We start from the raw sequence: 27,801 nt of genomic DNA on the forward strand, positions 1-27,801 counted from the left end.
AGATGCATACATAAATATACTGGCACATGAAGAAAGGCTTGTGTGTTGGAGTGCTGCTCTAGAACTGGATGAAGCAGAGGCAAAAACAGAGGAAGCAAACTGCTCCTTCCCTTTCTTCCCCCTGACTCCTGCTAGGTTCTAGTGACCAAAGGATATTTTCTACATAAAAATGTATTTAGAAAGCACTTGACCTGAAGTAAGATTGTAGGCATTTCTAAACTCATCTAACCCTCCACAACCAGCAATCAGTGGGATGTGACACAAGTGACCCTGCACAATCTGCCTGAAGTTTGTATTCTACAGGCTAAGAAGTCCTGCATTAAGGGAAGAATGTTTCTTCTGTCAAGTGGTAGAAGCATACCCATTGTAACAGAAGTCTATGCTCTATGAGGTCCAGACCTAAAAAAGGGATTATCTAAGGTGATTTTTTAAAAATACAGTAAACTATATCTAAAGTTCTAAAATAAATTTATCATTTGTAACAGCTAATGTTTAAAATACAATCTTCTGATATAATCTTCTCTCATTGGTCAGTATACATACACTAACATCTTTATCCTTTTCTTCTTCTTTGTCTTCTTTCTCTTTTTTCTTTTCTTTGGAAACTTCCACACCTTCCGTCTTTTCTTTAGACCTTGATCTGAAAGATAAGATCAAAAACGTATGTACTGCATCTGCATGCTAAACAGACTGTTCCAGCTTTTCTTGGGAAAGATATGTGTGTGCTGAAAGAAAATGTAATTCACAGATTTTTTTAAATATCTTGCAGACTATATTTACTTCCCAGAGAATCTCTTCATTTCATGGACATACTTCCTAGAAATAACAGAGATGCAAAAATCTGTTAGGACACATTGATTCATATGCTCTAGTTCTGTTGTTCTCATTTCTTTATGGGAGGAAGTTGCAGACTTCATTTCCAGAAATACTTAGAATGGATACTCTCATGGTTCCAGAGTTTATTTTACACCACCTTGAAGATAGCTATTGGAACAGAGATACTCAGAAATTACTGTCTTTTGCACTTCTAATACCACAGGGATCTAGCACCTTCCCTTGTAAGTCTGAGTGCCCCTGGAGGATTTCACTACTGGCTGAAAAACATAAGGACACCTCCCGTCAGGAAAGGCTACCTACATAACTTGATCCAAAACCCATTTACATTTATTACAGATTTTACTATTCCTACCCCCTCTAGGTTAGATGCATCTATTTTTTATTAAACGTGTGGCTAACCCATGATAATACATTTAAAATTCACTTTTTAGCTAAAAAAAAAAAAAAAGTATTAAGCTTTTTTCATAGCCCACAGGGCTATTTTAATGCAAACCATATGTTTATTTTACAAGATGTTATGTCATTCCAACTTCTCTGAATACAATTTTGTGATGTTTTGATTAAGGCCCCGGGATAGTCATCAACCTCCTTATTCTATATACACGTTAATGGTACAGTTTACCTATACAGTACTGCTTTTCTTTAAACTGTGCAACTTCATTGTCTGGTTATGATTATAATTGAAAATTCAGTTTAAAATGTATTTAGAAATCACTTGACCTGAAGTAAGATTTTACACATTTCTAAATTCAACATTAAAGGGACCTCAAACTGCACCTTTTTGTTAAGTCTAGTTATTAGTCATCTTATTTGATCATAAACTCATACAGGTAGGGTCCCTGTCTACTCCATGTTCTCTACAACGCTGAGCATGCTGACAGCATTCAGCAAACACCACAAATACAAAGCGATGGCATGGTATAAGCATATTTCATGGATTTCTTTGAAGTGTTATACTATGCACTTTATCTATTAGCATGAATATTAAAGAAATCATTGTAACATGTACTTGACTTGTATTTGAGTATGTAGCTTTATTTAATATCCTCCATTATAGTAGTAATATTTAGAAAATGCAGCATTCTTATCATCTCAGATAAGTGGTTTTGATCTTGAACACAACAAGCAATTTTGAGGAAGAGTAACCATACAAAATGTTGTTTAAAACAGTACCCTTTGTTCTTGATTTCTGTGAGCCTGCGTTCAACAGCAAACACCACATACTGAATGGCTTTGTTTGTTTCGCTATTTGCGACGTAGCCCAGATCAATGCAACTTGTGTTGTTCTAAAAACTCCTCATATGTATTTAATATGATATTAAGGCCTGGAGGCAATAAGTCAGGAAAGCCATGCACATCTCTGGCTTTTAGAAGAAGGATAATATTCAGTGAGTGCATATGCACTGCCTAAACCTTATGGTTTGTTCCCATTGCTTAAAAGCTCTTTTCTAGATCTAAGTAGCAACATATCCTATATTTTATTTATTATTATTTACATTAGCGTAGTACCTAGGAGCTCTAGTCATGGACCAGGACCCCATTGTGCAAGGTGCTGTACTAACACAGAACAAAGATAGATTGTCAGCTCTTTGCGACAGGAACTAAGTGTAAGACGAGACAACAGATGGATACAGGCAGACAGAAGAGTATAAGGAAGGAAAAAAATAATATTTTAAGTTCTATAAATGCTGTTTTACATATTAGGAACTCTCATGCATTTCACTGGAGGAATAGTTCTATTTCAGTAATACAAGAAAAGACCTGAATACACATAAATTTAAAGTTAAGGTAGTGACACCTACCAAAAAAAAAAAATTCACACTGACCCTAATATATTTAAATCATAGTTACTTCATGTTTTGTGTCACACCTCTGTGGAAAGGATGTGTTAAAGGTGACCTCTAGCACAGCTGACACTCATGCGGCGTTTTGAAAATGTAACTCTTGTTGAAGAGTTTTTTGTTGAAAATACTGTGGCTAAATCACGTAATGCCTCTTAGAAAATTGAGTGATAGTGTCATCCATTGTTCTTATCACAAGATTTATTTAAATAATTTTAATATATTAATGTCCCCCAAAACCTGTGTAGGCAGCAGACCTTCTTGTAACAAGTGTTTGCCCCATGCCAAGTGCCTCCATCTGGGAAGTGGTGCTCTCCAGCACTGTGGGTTGTATTGCTGGCTCTGCCGTGAACTTATAGGGTGTCCTCTGCCAAATCACTTAAACTCTTTGAACCTAAATTTACTATTACTATATTACAACTCAGCGGGTTTTATGAGACCTAATTAGTAGTTATAAACCGCTTTAAATTGCTGGATGACAGTAAGCTGACTTTTCACTTACTAAAGTCACTTTTGTGCATGATTTCCAAATGATGCACTGAGTCCCTGCCTACCCTGCCCCCATATGTCAAGTACATGTTACAATGATCTAGTTGAAACAAACTAAGATCAACATCTAAAGATAAGCCTTTTTACCAAACACACAAGCCTTTTTACCAAATCTATTCAGATTTTCCAGAAAGCTTGTTTTATTCTCCTACAGGGATGGAGAGCTTTACAAAAACAAAAAGGGACAAATGTCCAGCAGGGAGAATATGAGCGTGAACTTCTGTTTCTAGAGCTGAAAGATTAACCTAATGTTTGATCTAGCTCCCAATCTGGGCATTTTGAATTTGAGCAAAATTCTGCAATGGTGAAAGTTAATCATCTTGCAAATGATGATCCAGGAACAGGCATAAATAGCCTAAGATGCTAAAGAGACATTCTGTGCATTTTCACAAGTGCAGAGGGTGATGATGACAAGGCATGTAGCATAAAAAAGGGGTTGCACTTAGGGATGTAAATAGCATGTACAAAAAGTAACCATTTAACCTATTAAAATTCTACTGGTTAAAAGGTTAAATGTTTAGCTGGGGAACTAAGGATGTGGGGGGTTCTGCAGTACCCCCACGTTTGGGGCCCCACTGGCACCCGGGGTCCCACCTGGCCACTGGGCGGCAGCAGAGTTTAATTGTTAAACGAAACCGATAAGCATCAAGCTTATCGGTTAAACTTTTACATCCCTAGTTGCAGTCAGCTACTTGGGTGAGAAAACCAATGTTATTTTCCAAATGTGTATACACACTCACACAAAAGTTCTCCTGGGAAAAAGCCTTATTATGCCAAGGAACATGGTGAGGAATATTTTTATTCCTGAAAAAAAGATTTACAGAAATACTGGAAAACCAATTTAATATCTGATAAATCTATCTGGCAACTATATCCAATCTCCATATAGGAAGAGACTATAATCTATAAATCTTCCCATGTCTAGTTACTAACATAGTAATCACAGCTGTGAATGAGAGTACCTGTTTTCTGTTTTCTTGCTCTTGCCAGGACTGGTGGACCGGGACCGTCTACTTCTGCTTCTGGACCGTTTCCTCTCTCGACTGCGTGATCTTCTTCTCTCTCTGCTCCGTTCCCTCTCTCTACTTCTTGAACGTCTGCCACAGAAGCAGAATTGGCTTATTTAGTATTCTGCACTTATGGCCATTATTTTAAAATATAAGAGTATATGAAAACTGAGACATTTTGGTTTGGGGGGAAACATTAACATAAATTGGTCTGTTAACATGGGAAAAAACAATCTTCAGCAAAAATCTGCAAAAGGAAGCCAAGATCCATTAAGGCTATGGACAGGGTTACCAAATCCAAATTACAGCAGCTTGTCACAAGCCAATAATTGAAATCAAGTATACTATGTACTACTTTACCTAAGTAAAACCTATTACAAAAGGCAGATACCAACACCAATCGTACAGAGAGGAACATCAGATATTCATAATAAGATAGCTCAGACTGACTCAAGTCAAGTCTTATTTTCCAAGAACACATACATTTCCTGAGATTTTACGACTCATACCTCAGGCGCTTCCTGTCCCTTGACCGAGATCTCCTCTTGTCCCTACTGCGTGACCTCTCACGCCTGCGTTCTCGATCTCTACTTCTAGAACGTCTGTCTTCTCCACGTTTTGCTCTTTTGTCAGCCGGAGATCGACTTCTAGAGCGGCTACCGGAACGTCCACGTGATGTGGAGCGCTTCCGATAATGTCTGTGTAGTTGCAAATTCACAATAAAAGAATCAAGATGTATAGAAGAACACTTTGCAGTTTAAAGGTACTTTAATCACATTTAGAACAGAAACCATAAAAAGGAAAGACCAGGTCTTTTTTTTTAAGATTACAAAAAAGTCTTTCCTGGTCTTGTATAACTGAACTAGTACACACACATATGCACCTACTGAGATACTGAAGTTTGCTGGATTACTTTGCTATATATCATTGAAAAAGTCCTAGTGAGGTCACACCACGAGAGCACAGCTCTTTGTGATAGCATCAGAATCCCAAGAGGAGTTTACTATTTAGTAATCCATCAATTTTTATATTCAGGAAAAAGGTTAAAACTGCATGTAAATATGTCTCATATTTTATAACACTAGGGCAATCTGCCTCAGTTTATATCTCAGTTCCAAAGAGATACTATAAAACTCCGTTCAAAAAATTGTGTGCAAGCATGAGCCTGTTTGGTGTAATGAAAAGGGCAGTGGACTGGAGTCAGGAGATTTAGATTTTCTTCCCAGCTCTGTTACTAACATGCTGTGTGACCCTGAGCAAATCACTTCTTCACCTCTCTGTGCCTCTGTATTCGCCTCCAACCTTTTGGTCAGTTCTGTCTATTTAGACTGTAAGCTCTCTGGGAAAAAGACTGTCCCTCCAGCATTTGTGCAATTTGCAATGGGGCTTGGATCTTGGCTGGGCCAGTAAGCGCTTCTCTTATAAAATCATATGTGGCCACAGAGCATGTTTCAAGTTGGCAGCACTATCAACAAAGGATACAAACTGTAATAAGCTGAGGAGTCCATGACAAGCATCTTTTATCTTAGGATTCAAAAATGCTCAAACTTTATAAACTTACACCTTTAACAGACACAGGAATCATTGCATCCATCACAGAAATGCAGATACCTCTGAGTGAAACATAACAATGTGTAAACACCATATTACATTGGACAACAATTCAAGACAAAAAAATGAAGACCTGAAATAGCAGGGATAATTTACATACACAGCATCTCATAACTGAGTTGGAAGTTTCTCAGGACACATAGATTAACACTCAGCTATCAGGGAAATAGGGGTATGTCTCCACCATGGAGACTATACAGTACCAGTATAGCTATGTCGCCAGGGCTGTGCCAACGCAGCCTACATCAACAGTAGAGGTTTTTCTGTCAGCGTAAGACACCCCCTCAAATAACATTAGCTGCGGCTAATGTGAGGCCACAGTCTGTCACCATAGCTGCGTCTACACTGAGGGTTATGTAGGCATAGCTACGTCGGTCAGGGGTGTGGTTTTTTCACATCTCAGAACTATGCCAATATACCTTTCAAGAGTAAACCAAGCCAAGGAGTCATGAGACCTACGCTATGTCTACACCAGGGGTCAGGACCCTATGGCACGCGTGCCAAAGACAGCACACAAGCCAATTTTTAATGGCACACTGCTGTGCCATTAAAAATCCTGCCCGCTCTTCTCCGCCGACCGCTCTCTCCTTGCGGGGCAGGCAAGCTTCCCCCTTCCCCTGCCTCTTCCCACAGTGTGCTAGGTTCCTGCCCCTCCTTCTCTCTCTCCCTGCGGCCAATCAGCTGAGGGCCCTTGCTAAGGGGCCCTTGCTATGGAGGGGGAGAGGGAAAAGCAAAAGCGGAGCCGCAGCATGCTCTCTGCTCCAGGGACCTTGGGGAAGAGGGTGGAATCAGCATGTCCCCTCCAGCCCCCTGCCGTGAGCTGCTCAGGACTGGGGGCTGGGAGCACCCTCACGACCCCAGCCCACACCCCCAGCCCTCTGCCCTGAACCCCCCCACACCCCAGCCCTGAACCCTGCACCTCCCCACACACACTCCCAGCCCTCTGCCCCGACTCCTGCACCCCCCCACATACTCCCAGCCTTCCCCCCCCCAACCCATGCCCTGACTCTTGCACATCCCCACCTTGAGCACCAAACAGGAGCTCCTGCACACACACCCCACATTCCCACCTGCACCCCTCGCACCAAATGGGAGCTGCCCAGGTAAGAGCTCCACACCCAAACCTCCTGCCCCAACCCCAAGCCCCCTCCCTCATTCTAGCTCCTGGCCACACCCTGCACCCCAACCCCCAGCCTGCTCCTTCACCCGCAGCCCTGTTCTCAGCACACTCCCAACCTCATCTAGGTGCAGAAAGAGAATGGCTAGAACCAGGGAGAGGTACCTACTCTATGTGGACAGAGCCGGGACACCAGACCGGCAGCGGGCTGAGTGGGGGCAGCAGCCAGGATCCTGGCTGGCAGGAGCAGGCGGACAGAACCCCAGACCGGCAGCGGGCTGAGCAGCAGCGGGCTGAGCTGTTCAGCCGGCCGCCGGCCCCTTGCCCCGGCCGCCGGCCCCTTGCCCCGGCCCCACTCAGCCCACTGCCGGCCTAGGTAAATGGAACCCCAGGCCGGCAGCGGGCTGAGTGGGCCAGTGGTGTAAGATCACCATTTTAATTTAAATTTTAAATGAAGCTTCTTAAACATTTTGAAAACCTTTTTTACATATGACAATGGTTAGTTATATAATATATAGACTTATAGAGAGACACCTTCTAAAAAACGTTGAAATGTATTATTGGCACGCGAAACCTTAAATTAAAGTGAATAAATGAAGACTCGGCACACCACTTCTAAAAGGTTGCCGACCCCTGGTCTACACTATAGGCTTCTGCCAGCACAGAGGTATCATCCCGAAGCAACACAGCTGTGTCAGCAAAATACTTAGTGTAGACACAACTATACTGGCAAATCTGTGCTTTTACTTGTTTTGCTTGGGGGTGGAGGGGGGGAGAATTACAACAAGCATGAAAGCTCACACTAGTAACAGCGCTTTACCGATATAAGTATACTACACCAGCAAAACACTCTGCGAGTACGGTATGCCAATATAGCACTCCTAGTATAGATGGGGTTTTAGAATTTAATCCCATAGATTTGTTGCGTTCCCTTGAGAACCTCAGTTCTGGCACCTGCAAAAGAGTAATATCTATCTATCTATCTCTCTCTCTCACAAGTAAAGTATTATTAAAGAAATCTGATAGCTCACAGCACAACCAAGTATGGTAGAAGCAGCAATGGGAGCCACATGGTTCTGGAGGAAGCTACTGAAACAACTAATCTGATGAAAAAAGGACAAAGCAAAGAGTCCAGAAGCATCCAGTGCAGCCCACCCTCTGTGTACACTGCTCAACTCAGAGGTATAATCTCCCAATATCATTCATGGGTATGGCTTGAGTTAGGTCAGTTTTGACATGCCTGCCGTTCTGACCCTTCTCTGATGGCACCACTGCATTCCGTGGAGTGTGGGTTTGTCTTCATTGAAAAAACAGGTGCACTCATGACATCAGGATAGCCTACCTCTGTGTAAAGTCCCATTAGAGGCACCACACAAATAGTTTTTGTCTCGATATAGTTACTCACAATGTCAATCCTATATCGCCCCCCCCCCCACGAGCTGTCCTTCACCAGCTACATCAAGAGAAAAACGGCAATGCCTCGTCTCCACTAGCGTCTCAACGCTCAACGAGACGATGCACTTCACGGACGTTAAAACCCAGCACAAACCACTCTCATTTAACACGTTTACGGGACTGAATCCCCCACAGTGCCGTCCATCATTTTGGTACACGCAATCTGCTCCGCTGGGCTGCAGACGAGAACCACCACCACTTTCTACCCCTGCGCTTGCCCTGAGGGCTTGAAGCCAATCCATCCCCATGGTTTTTCTCGGGAGAAACTGGGGGGGGAGGGAGTGCGGGGGGTCATTAACTGGCCGGAGATTGGGGAACATCCTTGCGGGGGGCAGGCAGCATCAGAGCCATGTGGACCGGCGATCAGAGCCACTCTCTCTTCAAGACCTGGGGGCACGAGACCTCGCCGCGAGCTCGCCGCTCCCCCTCCCACCCCCGCGGCGGGCCGAGGTGACGCCACCGCTCGGGCCTCAGAGCCGCGGACACCCCGCTCAGGCCGCACGCGGATCTTCTGGAGACAACACCCCGTACGAGGCAACCCCTCTGGGGGCGGCGGCTCCCTGGACGCTCCCCCACAGCCTCGACAACGGCCGGCTCCTCCCTCCAGCCCTGGGACCCCCCCCACCGCCTAGCACGCGGAGGGAGCCCGCTCCCCGGCTCCTTCAGGCCCCGGCCCCAGCTCCTCGGCGAGCCTCCCCTCAGCTCGGTCCCGCCGCGGCCCTTTGTTCCCGTGGCCGGGCTGGAGCCACCCCGCTGGGACAGTGGCAGAGCCGCTCCCGCCTCCTCACCTGGACTCTCGGCCCATGGCTGCTCCGGGCGCGCGGAGCAGCGGCGGCGGCGGTCTCTGGGATTCAGCTAGATCCGGGAACCCCTACGCAGCTGCCGCCATTACGAGCCCGTAGCGCGGTGACCAACGAGAGGAAGGAGCGGGACCGGCAGCGGGAAGCTGCCCGCCCCACGCGTCCCCGGGATACAGCGCGCCCTGGCGGCTGGAGACGGGCAGTGCGGCCTGAGGCAGTGCAAGGAGTGCACTCTTTGGGGAAAGGGCGCGCGCTTTCTCTCACACCGTGCTGCACTCATCAGCATCCCTGCCACGGCAATCAAACCTCGGCCCAGCCCAGAGTCCCAGGCAAGGTCCTTTATGGAGGCTGCTAGGAGTTGGAGGGCTTGGGTTGGGTCTGGTCTACATAGGGTGACCAGATGTCCCAATTTTATAGGGGCAGTACCAATATTTGGGAATTTTTCTTATATAGGCATCTATGACCCCCGTCCCGATTTTTCACACTTTCTATCTGGTCACCCTAGGTCTGCACTAGCCTCTTGGGTCAAGTTTCTCATTAAGAAAAGGAGGACTTGTGGCACCTTAGAGACTAACCAATTTATTTGAGCATGAGCTTCCCTGAGCTACAGCTGCTTCTAGCAGGGCTAACCCTGGTGGTGATTAAAATGGGAGGTGCTGCGCCACACCTGTGCTCCCATTGGTGGAATCAGGGTGGGGAGGAATCCAAATTAAAATGGGGGGGTCACAATCTTTGATTCATTTTCCCCCTTTCAAGACTGGCTATCCCCCTCTAAACCCAGAGGTTTTAATGTTCAAGAGCACTGGGGAGTACATCACAGTTGGTGTTCACACCTAATCTTAGATCCTGTGGCTACCAGCCTCCTTAGCGTGCAAAAATAACCACATTTGAACACCCTTTGTGTTTTTAGCTTCCCCATTTATTCTGCAGCAATACTTCTTACCTAAGCTAAAAGATCCCTGGAGTGCCCAAAATACAGTGGGATTTGCTCACCAGTACAATTTCAACATGAAAGTGGGGATAGGGACGTGCTGAACCTGTGACATACGAGGGTGGCAGCTAAGAAGTGCTGCTCGACCCAGACGACTGAGTCCAGGGCCATATAAGTGTGGCAGCTTGAAAGTGCTGATTGATGCGGTCCACTCAGACTTGCTCTGTTAACGTGTGTGTGTGTTCATCTGGTTCTGGGGCTGGAGGAACCGAACCCTAGGGAACCTAGGTACAGCAGGATAGCTGCATTGGGAGAGGACTTGTAAAAAGGAGTAGAGCAGCTCCCTATGAAAACACAGGTGACACAAGCAGTACATTAATAGAATTACAGAAAAAAAAACCCAGAAGAGTAACCCTCATGAATGAGCGTACCCCAAAGTAATGGGTAAATCTGGTAACAACATGTAGGCTCTAAAGTTTTACATTGTTTTGTTTGAGTGCAGTTAAGTAACGAAAAAACTACATTTGTAAGTTGCACTTTCATGGTAAAGAGATTGCTTTACAGTACTTTTATGAGGTGAAGTGAAAATACTATTTCTCTTTATTGTTTTTACAGTGCAAATCTCTAATAAAAAAATATAAAGTGAGCACTGTACAGTTTGTATTCTGTTGCAAATGAAATCAACATATTTGAAAATATTGAAAAACATCCAAAAATATTTAATAAATTTCAATTGGTATTCTATTGTTTAAACAGGGTGCTAAATTGCGATTAATTTTTTTGAGTTAATCGCATGAGTTAACTGCAATTAATCAACAGCCTTAATTTTTTACTATGTTGTATCCTTTGTTAGGATTTTTGGCAGGTTTTCTTCGGGTATAGGAGTGTAGTTTGGGAAGGGAAGCCACACCTACATAAAAATAAATGAAGGGTGTAAACCCCCCAAAGGAAGGGCTCTTATTTAGAATGGTCCAATGGGTGTAATTAAAAAAAAATGCAGTAAAATTAAATCTGAGGCGGCATATCAGGATGAAAAATCATAGTCAATTCAATTAGCCTGCAAAAATATCACCTCAAAGGTGATGGAAGCCTCATTTTTCAGAATATTTAAATCTAGACGGGATAAATACAGACCTCAGAATACAGGTTTCCCTTGGATTGACAAAAGTGACCTAATTATGACTTCCATCTATAACTACATCTTGGCTAACGGGTCCGACTGTCTGAAACCAGAAACATTTGCTCCAGGTAAAAATTACCAGTCCAGATTAAGGAGTATTTTTATTTAAAATTTACAAAATATCAAACTTATTTTTAATGGTCTTGCAACTAAAAACAAAAATTAATCAGTCAAATGAAAACTACACCTGAAAACTGACCATTTTTGTCTTAGGTAGATGCTAATTTTACTAGTAAAGTTATAAAAACCAAGACTTACTATGGAAATAACTACTTTATGAAGACCAAAACAAGACACGTTGTCAGTCCTGTACATTTACAGTAAGACTGTAGAGAATACAGATTAGAATTTTGATTTATGTATTAAAACAGTCATTTTAAATGACTGAAGACAAATCCATTTTACAGAAGAAAATATGAACCTAATCCTAAATGTGATATACCTGGTACAAACAAAGACAATCATCACACGTAACAAGTGTATGATATCAATTACCAAAGGGAATATTCATAACTTCAGAAATTCTTTAAAAAAAACCATAATATTGGGATCCGGTATGGTCACCTCAGAGTACCCAAACATCTATTGAGATTGATTACCTAAATCTGAATTCCAACTGAAAAAAAATAAATGTATATGCATATGACCACCAATTTTGAGGTTTATTCAGTAATCAGTGTGCTAACTTCATGTGCTGTAATTTTAACACATATGCAGTTTATGTACAGTAATTAACCCCAAACAATACTTAGCATTTATATAGTTCTTTTAATCTTTACAGAGCTTTACAAACGTAATATATTATTAATTTACAATACCCCGTAAGTAACCATGAACTTCCCCCCTTCAAAGTGTTACACAGGCAAGTAGTTACTATCTTCTGAGGACTTAATGTCATTTGGATACCTGAACAAGTACAGCTTTGTAGAAAGGGGAAAATAAAACAACACTGAGGCAGGGGTTCAAATACTCATTGAAAGCAACAGAGTGAGTCAGCATCTGAGCTGGGATTACAACTAAGGAATTTCCAGCTCTTAGTCCTGTGCTCAGATCAAACCGTTTACTAATACAGGACAGTGAAATGTAGCCCTTTTTTGATGTTCCCTGTGGAACTGGCAACTTGTCCAGAACATTAACAAAGCATGAGATCTCTATTAATAAAAAAGGTTGGCTTCCCAAGCACAGTCAAACCATAAGAGAAGGTGGTAACAAGCATAACTTTAATAAATTTAGTAGAAAACAACCAGTGTAGAAATAATTAAACAGAATATTGTACATGAACAGAGAAAATGAGATCACAGAGATGAAATTCTTTCATTGCTTGGTCAAGGATGAATTCAACTTTATGAACATTTGCCTTATCAGCCCTATACTTCATTCATTCATTACAGCAGAGAGGAGGGTTATATGCACACCCTATCTTCAGCAGCATTATACGTCTGACAAAAGTATTCTTTTCAGAGTCAAAACTTCCATGTTAAACCTCAGAGCAATATTTCTTCTGCCACCTATAAAAAAATCTGGCTTAGTCATTTCCCAGTTATAGGAATGCAAAAGGAGTAGAGTGCAGAAAAAATATCTGTATGTCAAGATGTTTTTCTAGGCTTAACTAATTACAATTAAACCATTCTTAAAAGCTGAAATATTAGTCGGGAATAATGAGAAATTTAGAGTTTTTAGACCCTCCATAGGACTAATATATTGCATTTCTGCAATACTCGTTTATGTGCGATATAATCCTGAAAGTTAGGTCACATATCTTTTTTGAGCAGACTCATTATTTACGTTTCAACCATGGTTTGAAAAGCTCCTATCTGAATCTGTTGACTGAACCTTTTAACATGTCTATATTTGTGCTGAGACAAGGTGGATGAGGTAATATCTTTAACTGGACCAGCTTCTGTTGGTGAAAGAGGCTCTGTGTAGCTTGAAAGCTTGTCTCTTTCACCAACAGAAGTTGGTCCAGTAAAAGTTATTACCTCACCCACTTTGTCTCTCTCTAACATCCTGGGATCAACACAGCTACACTATCACTGCAAACTGCATTTGTGCTATCAGATCTAAATCAGAATAGTTTACCATCTAGCCCTAAATGTATACAATTGGCTGGTCAACAAAAACAATGGTAGTGCAAAAGAACTGAATGTAGTGTAGAATCAGAACACACGATTCTTTTTCATTCCACAGACATAGGTCTAACAATTGGCTGAGAAATGCAGAATTAAAATTATAATGCAGATAATTTTAGTTGAGAAAGATTAGGCAGAAAGCACAGTCTTGTTTACTTTAGCAACTATAGTCAGATTTTTATTTTTTTTTTGGTTAAGAAGCAAAACTATCACTTTAGACAAGCACCAATAAAATTATTGATCCTCTCCAAATTGAAAAACTGATATTGGCCTATTTCACCTTGTAGCTTCAATAGTAAAAAGACAAGCTACATGGTGGAGGTAACACCAAGTTCAGATGCAGCAGAAATCATTGACGATGGCCAATGTGAAGGGGTGGCTAGCTGGGATAACACTTCAGATAGCCCATTCCTTCCTCTCAATGCGTCACATTTCTGTGGGATTGAAAGAAGAACTACAGCTAGCTCACTTCCCCCTAAAGAGAGAACAGGATTTATCTGCCTTGGCAGCCTCCTAAATCCCTCCTGTCTGGTTTTACTAACAGATACCACTTTCCCCCTCAACACATTGATCTACATGTGGAAATAAACTCAAAACAACGTGGCGATAAGAAAATGTTTTTCCACTGCCTGTTTCAGTACTTCAGATCTAAATAAGCCTGGCTACTGTGATTTATTTGGAGGGACTTCAAACCAACACATAGAACAAAGGAATAAGCAAGTCAGTCAACATATAGACAGCTCTGCTGAATGCCAGCCAAAGGTTCTGTTAGGCTGTTGAGCAGTAGCAGTATTAAGCAGCGGAGCAGAACTCGCATGCAATTAAGATTCTGTTTACATGCAAATGTCTTTAGTAATAAACACAGGTAGAGAAATACAGAAAAGATATACATAGTCAAAATATGTAGTCCCCTGCTTAACTAATGGTTGACCAAAACAGCACAAACATTTTTAATAAATATGAAGCAACTGCTTTAGACTCAGGCTTCTTGAGTGCTGCTTTCACTATATAAAGTGAACCCTCCAGAGAGAACAGTAAACCGGGGTCAAGATGAAAGCATGGGTAAAACTAAGGTTAGGATAACTACTAGGATTAGAGAGCTGCCAAATGCTCAGGGAAACGTTATGAGATTAGCATAGTTTCTAACTATGTCTTCTTACTTCTTTAAGAATGACATTTGTAGGACAACAGGATTTTTTTGCTTAGTTGTTTTGCTCCGGTTTCCTCACTTGAAATCAGTCCTGGCTATAACAAATAACTTATGCACAGAGAGGATGAGGACTTCAACTGAGAGCAAGACAATGAGGTGGTGCATCACCAAACTGTAGCAGGCTTGTGGGCTGAGGCTATTTTTGTTCAACATTCAGAGTTTGAACAACAGAATGTATGGGTACATTTTATTTTATTTAAATTTTAAAAAGCAGAAGTAATACACAGAGAGCATTCTTTAGGTAAGTCCTGTCACAATGTATAAATAGTTCTGTTGAGAGCACACCAGTTCTGTTGTGTCCTCACACTACCGAGTCAACAAGAAAGTGACACAAAGTAAGTGATGCTTGTGGTACAGTTAAAAGAATATCTAACTAAACAGCAAATGATATAGATCATTGACACTTACACCCTAATCTCCACATTAGAAATTGAATAAACTGTACTAATACAACCCCAGACCTGGGACCCTGTTCTTCCATTCATAGAGGAGTGGATTTAACCGCTTTCAAGCATTTGAATAGGTAAGAATTAATAAGGTATAAACCTGTGTGGCATACCCAGCGATATTATAGGAATACAGAACGGAAAACTTTTGTGTAACTACTGTATCGAGTTCTACAGCTATCACAGCACTTCAGAACCAAAAAAAACAAGCAGTTCATGGCAGAAGATAAAAGTAAAGAAATAAACACAGAGATCTGTGAAAATGTCTCCCATTTTGCTATAGGTATCCATGGAGCGACTAATCACTTCTGCAGGGATTCCTGACAGTAAAAGAGCAGCAGTTAATACCGTAGTTTTCATCTTCTTTTCACTCTAAACATCAAAAAACAAAAACAGTGATTACTAAATTATTTAATCTGTCACAATCCAGTTCTTCTTAAAGCAACACGCCTACCTTTAAGCCAATACTTGAATATTTTTAGCATGTTTATTTGCTTGAATGGTCAGTATAGACAATATACATTTTATCCCCCATGAAGTCTTGTATCCATTCTCTGCAATTGTGCTCTAGGATTCTGAACATTTCTCTCTTATTGTCCTTGCAGCAGATTCATGCTGAGATGGCTCTAATAGTCTCCCAAACCACCGTGGAAAATAGGGAAGTCTGAGTTAGTTTAGCTATGCTGGCAAACCCTCCTAGCACAGACATAGCTTTTAGTGAAAAAAAAGTGCTTTTACTGGTATAGCTTATAACAGTTCCCTATATAAGCTACACTGGCAAAAGCACTTTTTTGCCAGTATAGCTGCATCTACACTAGGACTTTTGCCATTATAAAAATATTAAAGATATTATATCCCTAACTGACATTACTTTACCAGCAAAAGTTTCTGGTGCAGATCTGCTCTAAGCCTGGAGGCTTTCATTTATCTTTTCATTTCACGTCATCCAACTGTTTTCTATTCTCAAACTGCCACTGTGCGCTAATCCTGTGGCAGCAAGTCCAGACAGCAAGAATCAGCTTTAGCAGTAAATGCTACAATGTACTGACTGCTACGGAGGGTACAATCTTCTCTCATCCTTCTACAGACCATGGGTATTACATCTCCCAAAGACTGACAAGGGAAGAGTGGAAGCTCACTTGCTGTGTCATGCTTATTTTGAACTGTAAACTCTTCAGGGCTGGGACTGTCTTCACTTGTATTCCTGAGTTAAGATCAATTTGATCACACCGTTCTGAAAATCTGAGATCTCGATCCTCTTCTAATGCCGAAAAATTATTTAGTTTAAAACCTGACCCCACATGTGGACTCCAGCAAGAATAGCTGGGACTGCTACATAATTGTTTTATTCTTTTATCTCAGAGATCCCAGTGAGCAGTTTTGGGAGGGTGCTTTTCTGCCCTGAGGATGATCTCATGTGGGATGCCGCAGGTTTCCACTATGCATAGATTGTAAGGACAGCTAGCAAGGAGATATGGAGTGATTTTTTTTTTATATATATAAAGTATCCTGACAATACCCACTTTGTATTTTCACTTCATCCAATCCATAGTGCAATCAAGCATCTTTTTGTGTCTGATTGAGACTGGGGCATGAGGAGAGCAAGCAAGTTAAAGCTCAAGGGTATAAAAACTGAGGTAATGACCAGCTGGGGCAAGAAGCCAGGAACTATAACGAAGACTAATCAGATTGTTTGTCCCCACTGGTTGTCACACAAGCGTGCAATCTGTAGTCTTGTTATATTAACAGTTGCTTCTGGATAATTCTAACAGTGATGATCAAAACTGCTTTTTTCCATCTTTTTCTGGTTAGGAGAGTGTAACCATCTCTTGATGCAACCCTGCTACTCTAATCAATGGCTTTATCATCTCTAAAATAGATTATGACACTGTGCTCTATTTAGGGCTACATCTTAAATGCATTTGGAAACAACTAGTATAGAATGCAGCAGCTTACTTGCTAAGCAGCTTCTCCCTCCATGAACACACATACACTGCCTATCAGGCTGGTTTCTGGGTCAAGTTCAGGATGTTGGTTTTGACCTAATAAGCCACAAATGGCATTGCACTTCTCTCTCCATGCAATACTGCTTCAGATATCATCAGCACAGGTGATCACACTGGTGCTCCATCAGTTTTCTGCTGATGGAACTGCTGCAGAGCTCTCTCAAGAAGGGCCATGATGACCTTCAAATTCACTCCCTTCTCAGTTGTCTGAAATAGTTTGAATCTGTTGACCATTAGGAGGCCTTGACAATTCCATCTCTTAGAATGGGCAACAGAAAAAGGCTGAGACCGTAAGGTTAAGGTTTTTGTAGGAGCTGAGGTGGGAATGTTTTGTGACTGCTGTTCTTCTGATGGGTGAATTGGCTATTCACTGTGTTACAAGTTGTGGTTTAAGTTATTTGTCAAGGGTCCTAAAATCTAGAACAGATGTCTGTTTGGCATTTTATACTGAAATTCATTTTTGGGACAGCAACATTAAGTTGTGTAAAATTTCAAAATGTTGTGATCTATTACAGTTTAGTATTGCAACTTACTATTTTACAGTATAGGTAAATCAAGCCATTTATGACAGGTTTCAGAGTAACAGCCGTGTTAGTCTGTATTCGCAAAAAGAAAAGGAGTACTTGTGGCACCTTAGAGACTAACCAAGCTTATGCTCAAATAAATTGGTTAGTCTCTAAGGTGCGACAAGCCATTTATGAACATTTAAATACAGAGTCTTATACTCAAGGTATCCCAGTGTTTTTACAAAACGAGAAAAACGGACACTGATAGCGGAATGACCTGGGTAAGCAAATATTAGTCATTATTTACTAAGCAATTAGCTCACACAAGATTAATCATTATAATATATTTAAAATGAGGGAAAGGAGTTTGTCCATCTCCTCTCAAAACGTGCCAGGAAAGCTGTACTTTCCACCTTGTTAGCCCAGAGATGGACAGACAGGCCTGTGGTTTAAAGTACTGTATCATTGCAACATATACAATGAAGGATAAATGTTGCCAGCAAACATATTATTTTCAAATTCAAAAAAGTCACATCCTAAAATACTACAGCTAAATAACTGAATTTAGAATAACGGAAACTAGAGCTAAACAAATCTAATGGGTGATCGAGTCCAGGTGGTCTAATCCAGGATGGATCCCCTTAGTACATTGTCTGGTGTTTTCTGCAGATAAGTTTAGAATGACTTCTTGAAAGTTCACTGTTTTCAATTATATACCTACCTAGGAAAGCCCAACCACTCATTTATTCCTATGGTCTATAGTTAGTTAATCTACTATTCCTTTGAAAAGGAACTTTAGAATTTTAAACTATGGATCAAGTATTAATCGATCTTCCTTTACCATATAGGCTGACAAAGACATCAGCTAAGCAGTCACTTCATTGTAATTAACCAGTATAGATATATAAAGCAAGGGATACAGTTTCCTATTGATGAACAGGAAGTTAGGCATGTAAATAAATCCTCACATTTCAAAGTCTTCCACCTTGACTTTTGCCCTACATTTAAACAGTTATTAGTAAGTGAATTCAGTGACCTTGAAAATGAAGGACTAAGGTTCAGTTCACACTGAGGGGAAGAATTCTGTTAGCTCAAACATCTCATGCACATCATCTGTGGATGAAACCACACAACAGTGACCGCAGATAAGTACTGCATGGATGAAAGGTAAATGCTTCATAACACAAAAGAAGAACTAACGTTCTCTCTTGATCAGATACTTCCAATGGTGCTATGACTAAATGTTCACTAGGCACAAGAACAAGACAATAAAACTCATTTTCACTAGAGGGTTTAACAGGATTTGAATGAAGGTCCTGACAATTTAAAGGCTAGTGCATTAATCCACAATAATAGGTGTCTTTCATTTCACAACCTTAAAATGAAAGGGGGCCATATAGATACATCAATTAGTCACTTAATCCTGTTTGTAAAGTACATTCTGTACTAGCTGGGCCCATTCTAAACCATTCTCACAAAAGTTTAAATTAAAAATATTTTAAATTAATCTTTTCTGTGTACTGATCTTACCTTTGGAAAATATTTGGACAGTCCCATATATGCAAGTTGTAGAGTAAGAAATGGAGCAAATATTGACTGTGAAGATTGAAGAGAAAACATGAAAATTAGTTAGACAAACAAGGATAATTGAGGAATCACGTTACCTTATTCTTTCAAGGAAAATGCCATTTATGTGTAATAAAATTTCAGTCACTACACTGCAAAATCATTCATAGAAAATAACCATTTTCATGAACACTGGTGACCTAAATAGATAAATTTAACCACTAAGGAGGAATATCTGCATAATTCCCTTAGGCCCTGACCCTGAAAGGAGATAGACATAGGAGGCCTTACAGAATACCAAAGACTGCTGCCATAGTTACAACATCAGTGCTGTCTAAAGTCAACCTAATTACTCAGAAGATGGTACTTTGTGCTAGCTACATACTTCTAGATGAGATTCCAGCTGAAAACACAGGCAGATGAAGCATTCTGGTGCTAATGTTCTTAGTCCATAGGAGATGAGGTTATATTTTACACTTCTCTCAACTGCTACTTAGTGGCTGCATTACCCAGACAGTGCAGGTTCTGAGATGACTGCCTGCCTCAAGAACGTAATGACTGCTCATGGCTTATATAAGATTGGCCCAAGAGAAAAAGTTCCCTACTCATCTACTCGCTATCTACAGACAAGGGCCATGATGAATTTCATGTTACCTCTAGAAGAGAACTAATGTGGGATTTGCAGCAACAAATATTTTTCTTAACTCACCAAGTACTTGCACACAAAAGCCCTAACTCCTACGGCAAGAAGCGCACATCCCACCAATCTGAAAATGCGAAAAGAATCAAATTCCTCCACTGCATTCCCATTCTCTTGACTAGGCTTCTCATTCATCAGATGGTTTCTTAGCTTCATAGCTTCATCAAATCTTGATAAGTATTGATCTAATCCATGTCGAGGTGTTCTCTGTGAAGCTTCTGATGCCAGATCCCCTCTGCTACGATGCCGGAGCTCACTGGTACCATCATTACCAAGCTCGGGAGTTTTACTGAACAAGTCCTTTTTATCTCCCTTGAGCTCTATAATGCCACTTGTGTGGTCAGATGTTCCTGCCAAATTACAGACAGAATCACCAAGCACAATTCGCTTTGAAACTGCAGGAACAGGGAGGGAGTTCGATTTATCTTGCTCATGTTGAAGTTTTGAATCTGTGTGACTTTCATCACCTGAAGAGGAGAAACAAAACATGAAGCATGTAATTCCCACTGAATATTTAGATCAGCCTCTCAGACTGCTGGATTTTGGGCATCAGGTTGATGTATTAAATCACTTCTGTGAAACCACAGCTTTACAATTGATAAACATGTTAAAGCTTTTCTTCACTGCATTTTATAAACAGTAATTAACTAATCTTCCTAAACCCCCTGAGAAGTAAATGAGCGACTATCAGCAGTCCCATTTTACAGACAGAGAAACTGAGGCTGTTGTTAAGTGACTTGTCCTAAACAACAGGAGACCTCTGTGTTAGAGCTAGGACTAGAATTCAGGCGTTCCTGACTCTTGCTTCTATGCTCAGACCATTACACCATGTCTCCTTGTGGAGAACAATAAAGAGCACAGCATGAAGCCAACTTCAGCATCAAGACAAAAATCTGTTATCTTGACAGTGACTTCATCAGATCCATATTTTTATTTTTTTATATATACACTTGCAATGGGCTCTAAGAAGCTCAATGACTCCCCTCTACCACCATACTGACTTCCATGGGTTCATATGACACTTTCTAAAACAAAAAATACACATTAAAACCCAGCAATAAAGAGTTTATAAAAACTGGTCTCAGAGTAACAGCCGTGTTAGTCTGTATTAGCAAAAAGAAAAGGAGTACTTGTGGCACCTTAGAGACTAACCAATTTATTTGAGCATAAGCTCTCGTGAGCGACAGCTCACTTCATCGGATGCATACTGTGGAAAGCGTAGATGATCTTTTTTATACACACAAAGCATGAAAAAATGGGTGTTTACCACTACAAAAGGTTCTCTCTCCCCCCACTCCACTCTCCTGCTGGTAATAGCTTATCTAAAGCTATCACCCATTTTTTCGTGCTTTGTGTGTATAAAAAGACCTTCTACACTTTCCATAGTATGCATCCGATGAAGTGAGCTGTAGCTCACGAAAGTTTATGCTCAAATAAATTGGTTAGTCTCTAAGGTGCCACAAGTACTCCTTTTCTTTTTATAAAAACTGTAGCAAATGTACAGACAATTGAAGAATGCAGCCCAAGTGTCAGCACAGGCAGAGTCACAGTTACTCAGCAATGAAAAACCAAGTAAAAGCACTGGGTTTGAGGAGGGATTTGAAGAATGACATCTGGAACACAGGAAGCAAGAGGTTATTTCAAGCAAAGAGAGCAGTGTAAAAAAGGCATAGAATTCAGAGTAAGCGAAGCAGACAGAAGGAGCATTAAGGGCCATATGCAACCTAGAAGGTATGGAAGGAAACAAGCCAAGATGTAGTTCAATTGCAGAGCTGCAGAGTGCTAAATGAGGACAATGACCTTTCAACTGGTGGGGAAAGAGAAAATGCAATAAAAGAATATTCCAGTCATGGGTATTAAACCAGGAAAAACAAACCTTTAAGAGAAGTATTTTTCATAATCAAAACAAACTGACTCATTGTTTATGGCCACTCTTGCATATTAAAATCTGAAAGCTCACTCTTTACTAGTCTTTTAGTCTCTTCCAAAATTCCACTACAAATATGCAATTGGTCATATGTAATCTATTTTTCCAGAAAATTTTGTGACTTCACTCATTGTTGATGAATTACTATAGGAGCTAGCTCAGATCAAGTTAAAAGTGCTTTAAATATTTCCAGACATTGTTTTAGTTAAATTTAAAGATGAAATAAAACAACTGTAACACAGAAAAGTTGGAAAGAAATGTTTAATACCTTCCATACAACTATGAGAGTCATCAAAATGAGAACAAATTTGTGGAGAAATAACATATTGGAGAAAAATGGTAGCATGTCTAGTTATGAGAGCTGGAAACTGGGAGAAAGGACTCCAGGGTTCTGATCTGATCATAAACTGTGACTCTCTGCCTGTGCTGACACTTGGGCAGCATTCTTCAATTGTCTGTACAACATCTGCTACCTTCTTTAATGCCATCTGCAAAACTGTCAAGCAAGGGTTACCCCTTATAAAGGCAGAGGGAATAAAGAATATTGTTAACATGAAAGCCTTACTTACAACTTTACATTTCAAACGCTTTAACTGTTTTTGTTTTTCTATGTCTAATAAAATATTTAAAAGATTGAGATGGTGGCTATTATTGTTGGACCATATTAAAGAAGTTCTGTATTAAAAATCACAAATGAGTTTGATTCCCCATACTTTAAATTCCAGGGTATTACTAATTAAAAGGTCTCTTGGTTTTTGGTACTGTTTCTCTCCCTCTGTGTGTGAAACTTGCAAGCTGCTAATTGTGTTAGCATTTCTAAGAGTCTGTTCTCAAAGCAATTCTTTGTAACAACTACTCCTCACACAGAGAGAGACTCAAAGCAATACTCTAACAGAAACAGCACCCAGAGACTCCCTGACCTTTTGTTGTATTCATCTCGCTTTGTTAATAACTGTGATTAAAATAGAGATAGAGGATGTATGTGGATGGATGCTTGGTGTGGATAATAACTGAATGATCAGGGAGGTGCCAGCCTAAGAATCCAGTGTCCATCGGCTGAAGAAGTGGAAATAATCAGAGGACCCCCAGAGGGCAGACTGGAATCCACCCAACAGCCTCAAGGATGGGAGAACCAAAGAACAAGATAACATCTTGGAGCCGTCAGGAATGTGCTACCTGCTGATTGATTCAGCAACAGCATGATGAAGCAATTCCCATAGACTGGCATAGGAAGAAATTCCTATAAAAATGGACTCTAGAAAGTGAGAACTTTGGGGTCTGATTCTGCAAACCAACTTCCAGGAGCATCAGATGAGCATCTGACAAGGCCCTGCTCCCTCCTCATGTCCAGGCCACCTGGCCAGTGGCTTGGCATGAGCAACTCTAAGGCTGGTAACTGTGATAACAACCTTGCAGAACCTGTGTGTGTGGGTGTGTATGTGTGTGTGAATAAATATAAAACTGAATGGAATGTTATAGCTATAACTAACTGCTTACTATGAAAAGGAAAGTGAGCTGTAGCTCACGAAAGCTTATGCTCAAATAAATTGGTTAGTCTCTAAGGTGCCACAAGTACTCCTTTTCTTTTTGCGAATACTCTGAAACCTGCTTACTATGATTCTTTCTGTATTCACAATAAATGTGGCATTTTGCCTTTTCCCCTTTCATAAGATCCTGCTGGTTTTTATTTTATTGGTATAACATAATGGGAGTAAGCCAGTGATAATTTCACACAAAACCCCAAACACAACATTAAACAGATTAAGTGTGAACAGTGAAGAAGAGATTTATTAGCATTCCTTTGTTGGGCCCGAGAAACCCCCAATCAACACAACAGGACACAATCCTACCTACTCCTAGTACAAGCAGAAAATTCCATTAAAGTCCATGGCAATTCTGTGCATAGAGTTTTTGCAGGATCAGACCCTTCAACTGTAAATTATTTTTTAGGGGGCAGGAGGAGGGGACACACACACACACACCTTGTTTTATGTGTCTACAGAGCTATTTAGATCTATGGTACTTTTTACATATAATAATAACCCTAATACACTAAAGGGCCCTGAAAAGAAGTTTAATATGATTCCAAATATATGAAACATGGAAGAAAAGAATATGGCCACAAGCAACAAATCTCAATAACACAGTAAGATGGAGTGTGCAGAAGTCACCTGAACTATTTTACTGAGGGCAGACAATGCCGAGGTCAGTGAAAAGACCTCCAGATACCACCCCTCATCCACTGAGGGAAATCACACACGCATTTGTATGCTGCGCCGAGATGTGTTTCTGCACAGCGAAGTGGACTCCTGCAATCTCCGCAGTATTTATGGGTGAGAGTTTGCTAGTATCACGTAGCAGCATGAGCAGAAGAGGAGTGAGGACGTAACTGCCATAGAAAAGCCCCACCACCGAAAGCACAGTCATGCCCCCACCCATCTTGGTGGGGAAGAGTGTTTCCCTGCTCCCGGAGAGGAGGAAGATGCCATCGCTGTTTGTGCCCTGAGCCTCTCGCCTTGCCTAGAAGCAAGGTAACAAAAGCATAGCCGCTGCTCCAGCCTGGGGAGGAGACGAGCGGGGGTGTCATATACCCCCAAAGCTATGGGGCCAGCCACAGCCTCCAACCTATGCTGGCCCTATCTCCCCTGCCCCCTTTTAAATGGCAGGAGTATCCCCAGCAATCTCCAGCCCCCAGCCTGGCCCCCTTCGATGGCGGGGGGGGGGTCCCGCCAGCAACCTCTTCCTCTTGCCTGCCCCCAGCCCCTTCCTCGAGGTCTTCATGGAGGCCACAGCCCCTGACCGCTGGCCTCCCGTCGGGCGAGGGCTGAGCGACACCCGGCCTCACCTTCGCCCCCCAATGCCTCCCCGCCTCTTACCCTTCACCCCGCCCGGCCGGTGGAAGCCCATGATTCGGTTGATCCTCTCCTCCGAATTCATCAGCAGCTTCCTCCGCCGGAGCTCGGCCCGGCGCTGCGACACGGAGAGCACTGCGGGGGCCCCCATGGGGCCAGGAGCCGACCTGGCCCCGCCACCATCCACCACGGCCAGCGCCTCCGGCTCCATCCGCAGCAGACACAGCACAAGCGTCTCCGCCCCCTCACAAAACAATGAGGCCTGCCTGGCCTCTCCACCTCCCTCAGGCCCAGTGCGCAGGCGTAACCCCCGCCGCCATGCTAGAACCGCCTCCAACTGCTGAAGCAAGAAGTGCCATCTTGGATGAGGGCAGAGGCCAAAGGAACTGGGAGCGACACCCCGTCGGTCGGCCTCGCCAACTGCGCGCCTTTCCTGACCTGATGCCCACAGTAAAGATGGCGGCCCCGGCCTCGCGATGACCACACACAGAAAGAGCGTGAGGGGAGGCGTGTCACAGCAGCTCTCCCCATCGATGGAGCGGGAGGGAGCGGTGACGCTGCCTGGGTGCACCACGCCGCTGAGGGGCGGGCCCGCGGTGGTTAGAGTCAGAGCAGCCACCTGCCTGCCGCGGAGCACAGCAGAGGCGCAGGCACCGCGAACGCCCCCCACCCGCCGGCAGGGGGAAGACAGGCCCCTTGCGCCCGGCTCGCCGGTCCAACCGCCCGAGCGCGCGCCGGGCCTGCTCCAGCGCTTCGCCTGGCGCGGCGCGGCGCGGCCAGCAAGAGGGTGAAGTCAGAGCTGCCTGGCGTTGGCGCCTGTCCAGGGGCTCCCAGGGTTGTCGCGCGGCTGAGGTGTCTGCCCCGCCCGGGGGCTCAGCCCACGCTGCCCGTGGCTCCAGGGCCGTGATTCTCAAACTTTGGTACTGGTGACCCCTTTCACATCGCAAAGCTCTGAGTGCGACCCCCCTCAGAAACGATCGACACTTTTTAACATATGTAACACCATTAGAAATGCTGGAGGCAAAGCGGGGTTTAGGGTGGAAGCTGGCAGCTCGTGACCCCCGCCCCCCCCCCTCACATAACCACCTCACAACCCCCTGTGGGGACCCAACCCCCAGTTTGAGAACCCCCTGCTCTAGGGGCTAAGGTCAGCGTGACAGGCCAGTTTGTGGGCCCGAGAGGTGGCAACCCTAGCGCTCCCCCGATCAGACACAAGGCACCTAGCTGTGCTCAGTGCCTCTCCTCCACACACACACACACACACACACACAGAGCTAGCGGTGACTGGTCTCCTCCACACACACACACACACACACACACAGCTAGCGGTGACTGGTCCCCGCTTCCCCTCACCAGACACAGGGTAGCGCTCTCATCTGAACACCAACAGTTCTCTACAGAAAGGATCTCACACACATACACACTCACCCCCATGCTTAATGGTTGAGGCTCCGGCAGCAATAGCGTGTGACTGTCACTATGAGGACAAGTACAGAATTGACTTGCACAGGGGAAATCCTCAGATTGTTACCAAAATCAACAGTCAATCCTTCCCAAATCTGCCACTCTGTGTGCTTGCCTCTGTACTTCAGGGTGTGGAATAATTACTGCCCAGGGACTGGAAAATGACTGAAAAAAGTCTCTAATAGCTTTCTTCTGTTAATACCCCTCTGACTATATTCTCAGCATCCAACCATAAAGGGCTGGTTGTAGCCCAGGGACCTTTGTGTAGGAGTAGAGGTACTAAATGGCAAAATACCAATTTAGGTAATTCCACCTGGTTTAATTTTCTCTAGATTCAGCTGGGACAAGCATTTGTTTTGACTTACTACCCTAAACTCTTGCTCAGGGCTATGGTTGAACAACTGCTGTTTCATGGATATATTATCAGTTGTTTAGCCCATGAAGCACTTTTAGATCCTTTGGCAGTAAAAGTAAGCTACTATTTTACAGTGTTCCAAACAATGTATTTTTAAAGGAATATTAAACTTAAATGAATAAGTATTGCATTACCAGAGTTTGCATCTGAGACATTTCAATTTAACTTGTGTGGTTGAGACTTCATAAGGAAGTATAGTTCTCCAAAGGGTTCATTTCTAACTTCATCACCCAGCAGAAACATTTGCAGCCCACTAAAACATGACTATGCGAATCTTACATCTGACTTTAGGATGCACATTCAGAGAGGAAAATCTATTTATAGCAATAGTGTAAAGATGGCACACAAAGAAAAACGGTCTTCTACATACTTGTGCAGAGATATTCAGAACACAGCAGGCTACGTGCAGTCTTAAAGCAAATGACCTTGATAAGTATCTTAGGTATTTCTGGCCAGAAAAACATCCAGAGTTAGAATAAGGGGGCTGCTGGAAATTAAATGTTGATTGTACAAAATCCTAAACCTGCAGAATTTAGTGTTCTGAACAGCATTGCTCCTGGATGTTTGTATTTACAGTTAGCAACACACCACTGTTCTCTTTACAGACCCATGAGGTATTTAAGACTTGATAAAGCTTTGCCATTCCCTATATAAGATATTGTACTCAGCTGATTTCTCTTAGTGAGCCAAACACAAATTCATAACAAGTTACTTTGCTTCCATGCAATTTTAATGCCAACATAGAAAGCAAAGGATATTATATATTGGCCTAGATTCATTAGAGTGCAATGGTAGTTTCTACAGCCTACAACTCCCTAGCTGTAAAAGCAACTAAACATTCCTGGAACTCTATACTAATATTTAATTTGAAAGTATTAGGTCAAGTTTAATCAAACACTTTCTGCAGAAATCCAATTACTGCCCCATGTTCCAGACAAATTTAGCCCAGTGAAATGCCTCAATTAGCTCATTGCTATTCCTATTTTTGGGTCAAGTTTTCTATGAATAGCAGCTATGGCTATTGATAATTATCTATTAATGTACTTACCCATTGTACCTTCATATTCAGAAATGAGTTTTTCCCTAAGTACCCCCGTGGAAAGGAGAATGAGGTGCTGTTCATTAGACAGATGGCAAAATGAACTTTTAAAATATGTAGTAAAATCTAGTCTGGTAAACTATTGTATAGCCAATAGTATATATGTCCCAAAGTATATTGCAAGGGAGTGAGTTTGCATACAGACACTGCACT

General features: G+C 42.3%; 2 protein-coding genes across 3 annotated transcripts in view; both read right to left on the reverse strand.

Moving 5' to 3' along the window:
- Positions 1 to 9,356, reverse strand: part of DDX46 (DEAD-box helicase 46) — a 36,875-nt gene extending 27,519 nt beyond the window's left edge. For both annotated transcript variants that reach the window (XM_073355535.1, XM_073355534.1), the window contains exons 1-4: positions 9,206 to 9,356; positions 4,744 to 4,932; positions 4,190 to 4,324; positions 544 to 640 (exon numbers count right to left, since the gene is read on the reverse strand). In XM_073355535.1, the coding sequence (XP_073211636.1) occupies positions 544 to 640; positions 4,190 to 4,324; positions 4,744 to 4,932; positions 9,206 to 9,222 (438 nt within the window). In that variant the 5' untranslated portion in view covers positions 9,223 to 9,356. The remainder of the gene's footprint in view (positions 1 to 543; positions 641 to 4,189; positions 4,325 to 4,743; positions 4,933 to 9,205) is intronic.
- A 3,170-nt stretch (positions 9,357 to 12,526) lies between these two features.
- Positions 12,527 to 25,030, reverse strand: CAMLG (calcium modulating ligand). The gene is made up of 4 exons (XM_073355536.1): positions 24,695 to 25,030; positions 19,901 to 20,358; positions 19,156 to 19,221; positions 12,527 to 15,485 (listed from the first exon to the last, which is right to left on the reverse strand). Exons 1-4 carry the CDS (start codon positions 24,879 to 24,881, stop codon positions 15,294 to 15,296), a joined length of 903 nt encoding a protein of 300 aa, XP_073211637.1. The 5' UTR covers positions 24,882 to 25,030; the 3' UTR covers positions 12,527 to 15,293.
- Between the last annotated feature and the right edge of the window lie 2,771 nt (positions 25,031 to 27,801).

The sequence above is a fragment of the Lepidochelys kempii genome, chromosome 8, assembly GCF_965140265.1.
Source record: "Lepidochelys kempii isolate rLepKem1 chromosome 8, rLepKem1.hap2, whole genome shotgun sequence".
In the NCBI taxonomy this organism is placed as follows: Eukaryota; Metazoa; Chordata; order Testudines; family Cheloniidae; genus Lepidochelys; species Lepidochelys kempii.

What these genes read in the sequence shown, in the direction of transcription:
- CAMLG (XM_073355536.1), bottom strand. Translation starts at nt 24,881, where the DNA reads ATGGAGCCGGAGGCGCTGGCCGTGGTGGATGGTGGCGGGGCCAGGTCG. An exon ending in CTTTTGTGTGCAAGTACTTG is followed by an intron (nt 19,222 to 19,900) that starts GTGAGTTAAGAA and finishes CAATCTTCACAG; the next exon opens with TCAATATTTGCTCCATTTCT. An exon ending in TGTCCAAATATTTTCCAAAG is followed by an intron (nt 15,486 to 19,155) that starts GTAAGATCAGTA and finishes TTTGATGTTTAG; the next exon opens with AGTGAAAAGAAGATGAAAAC.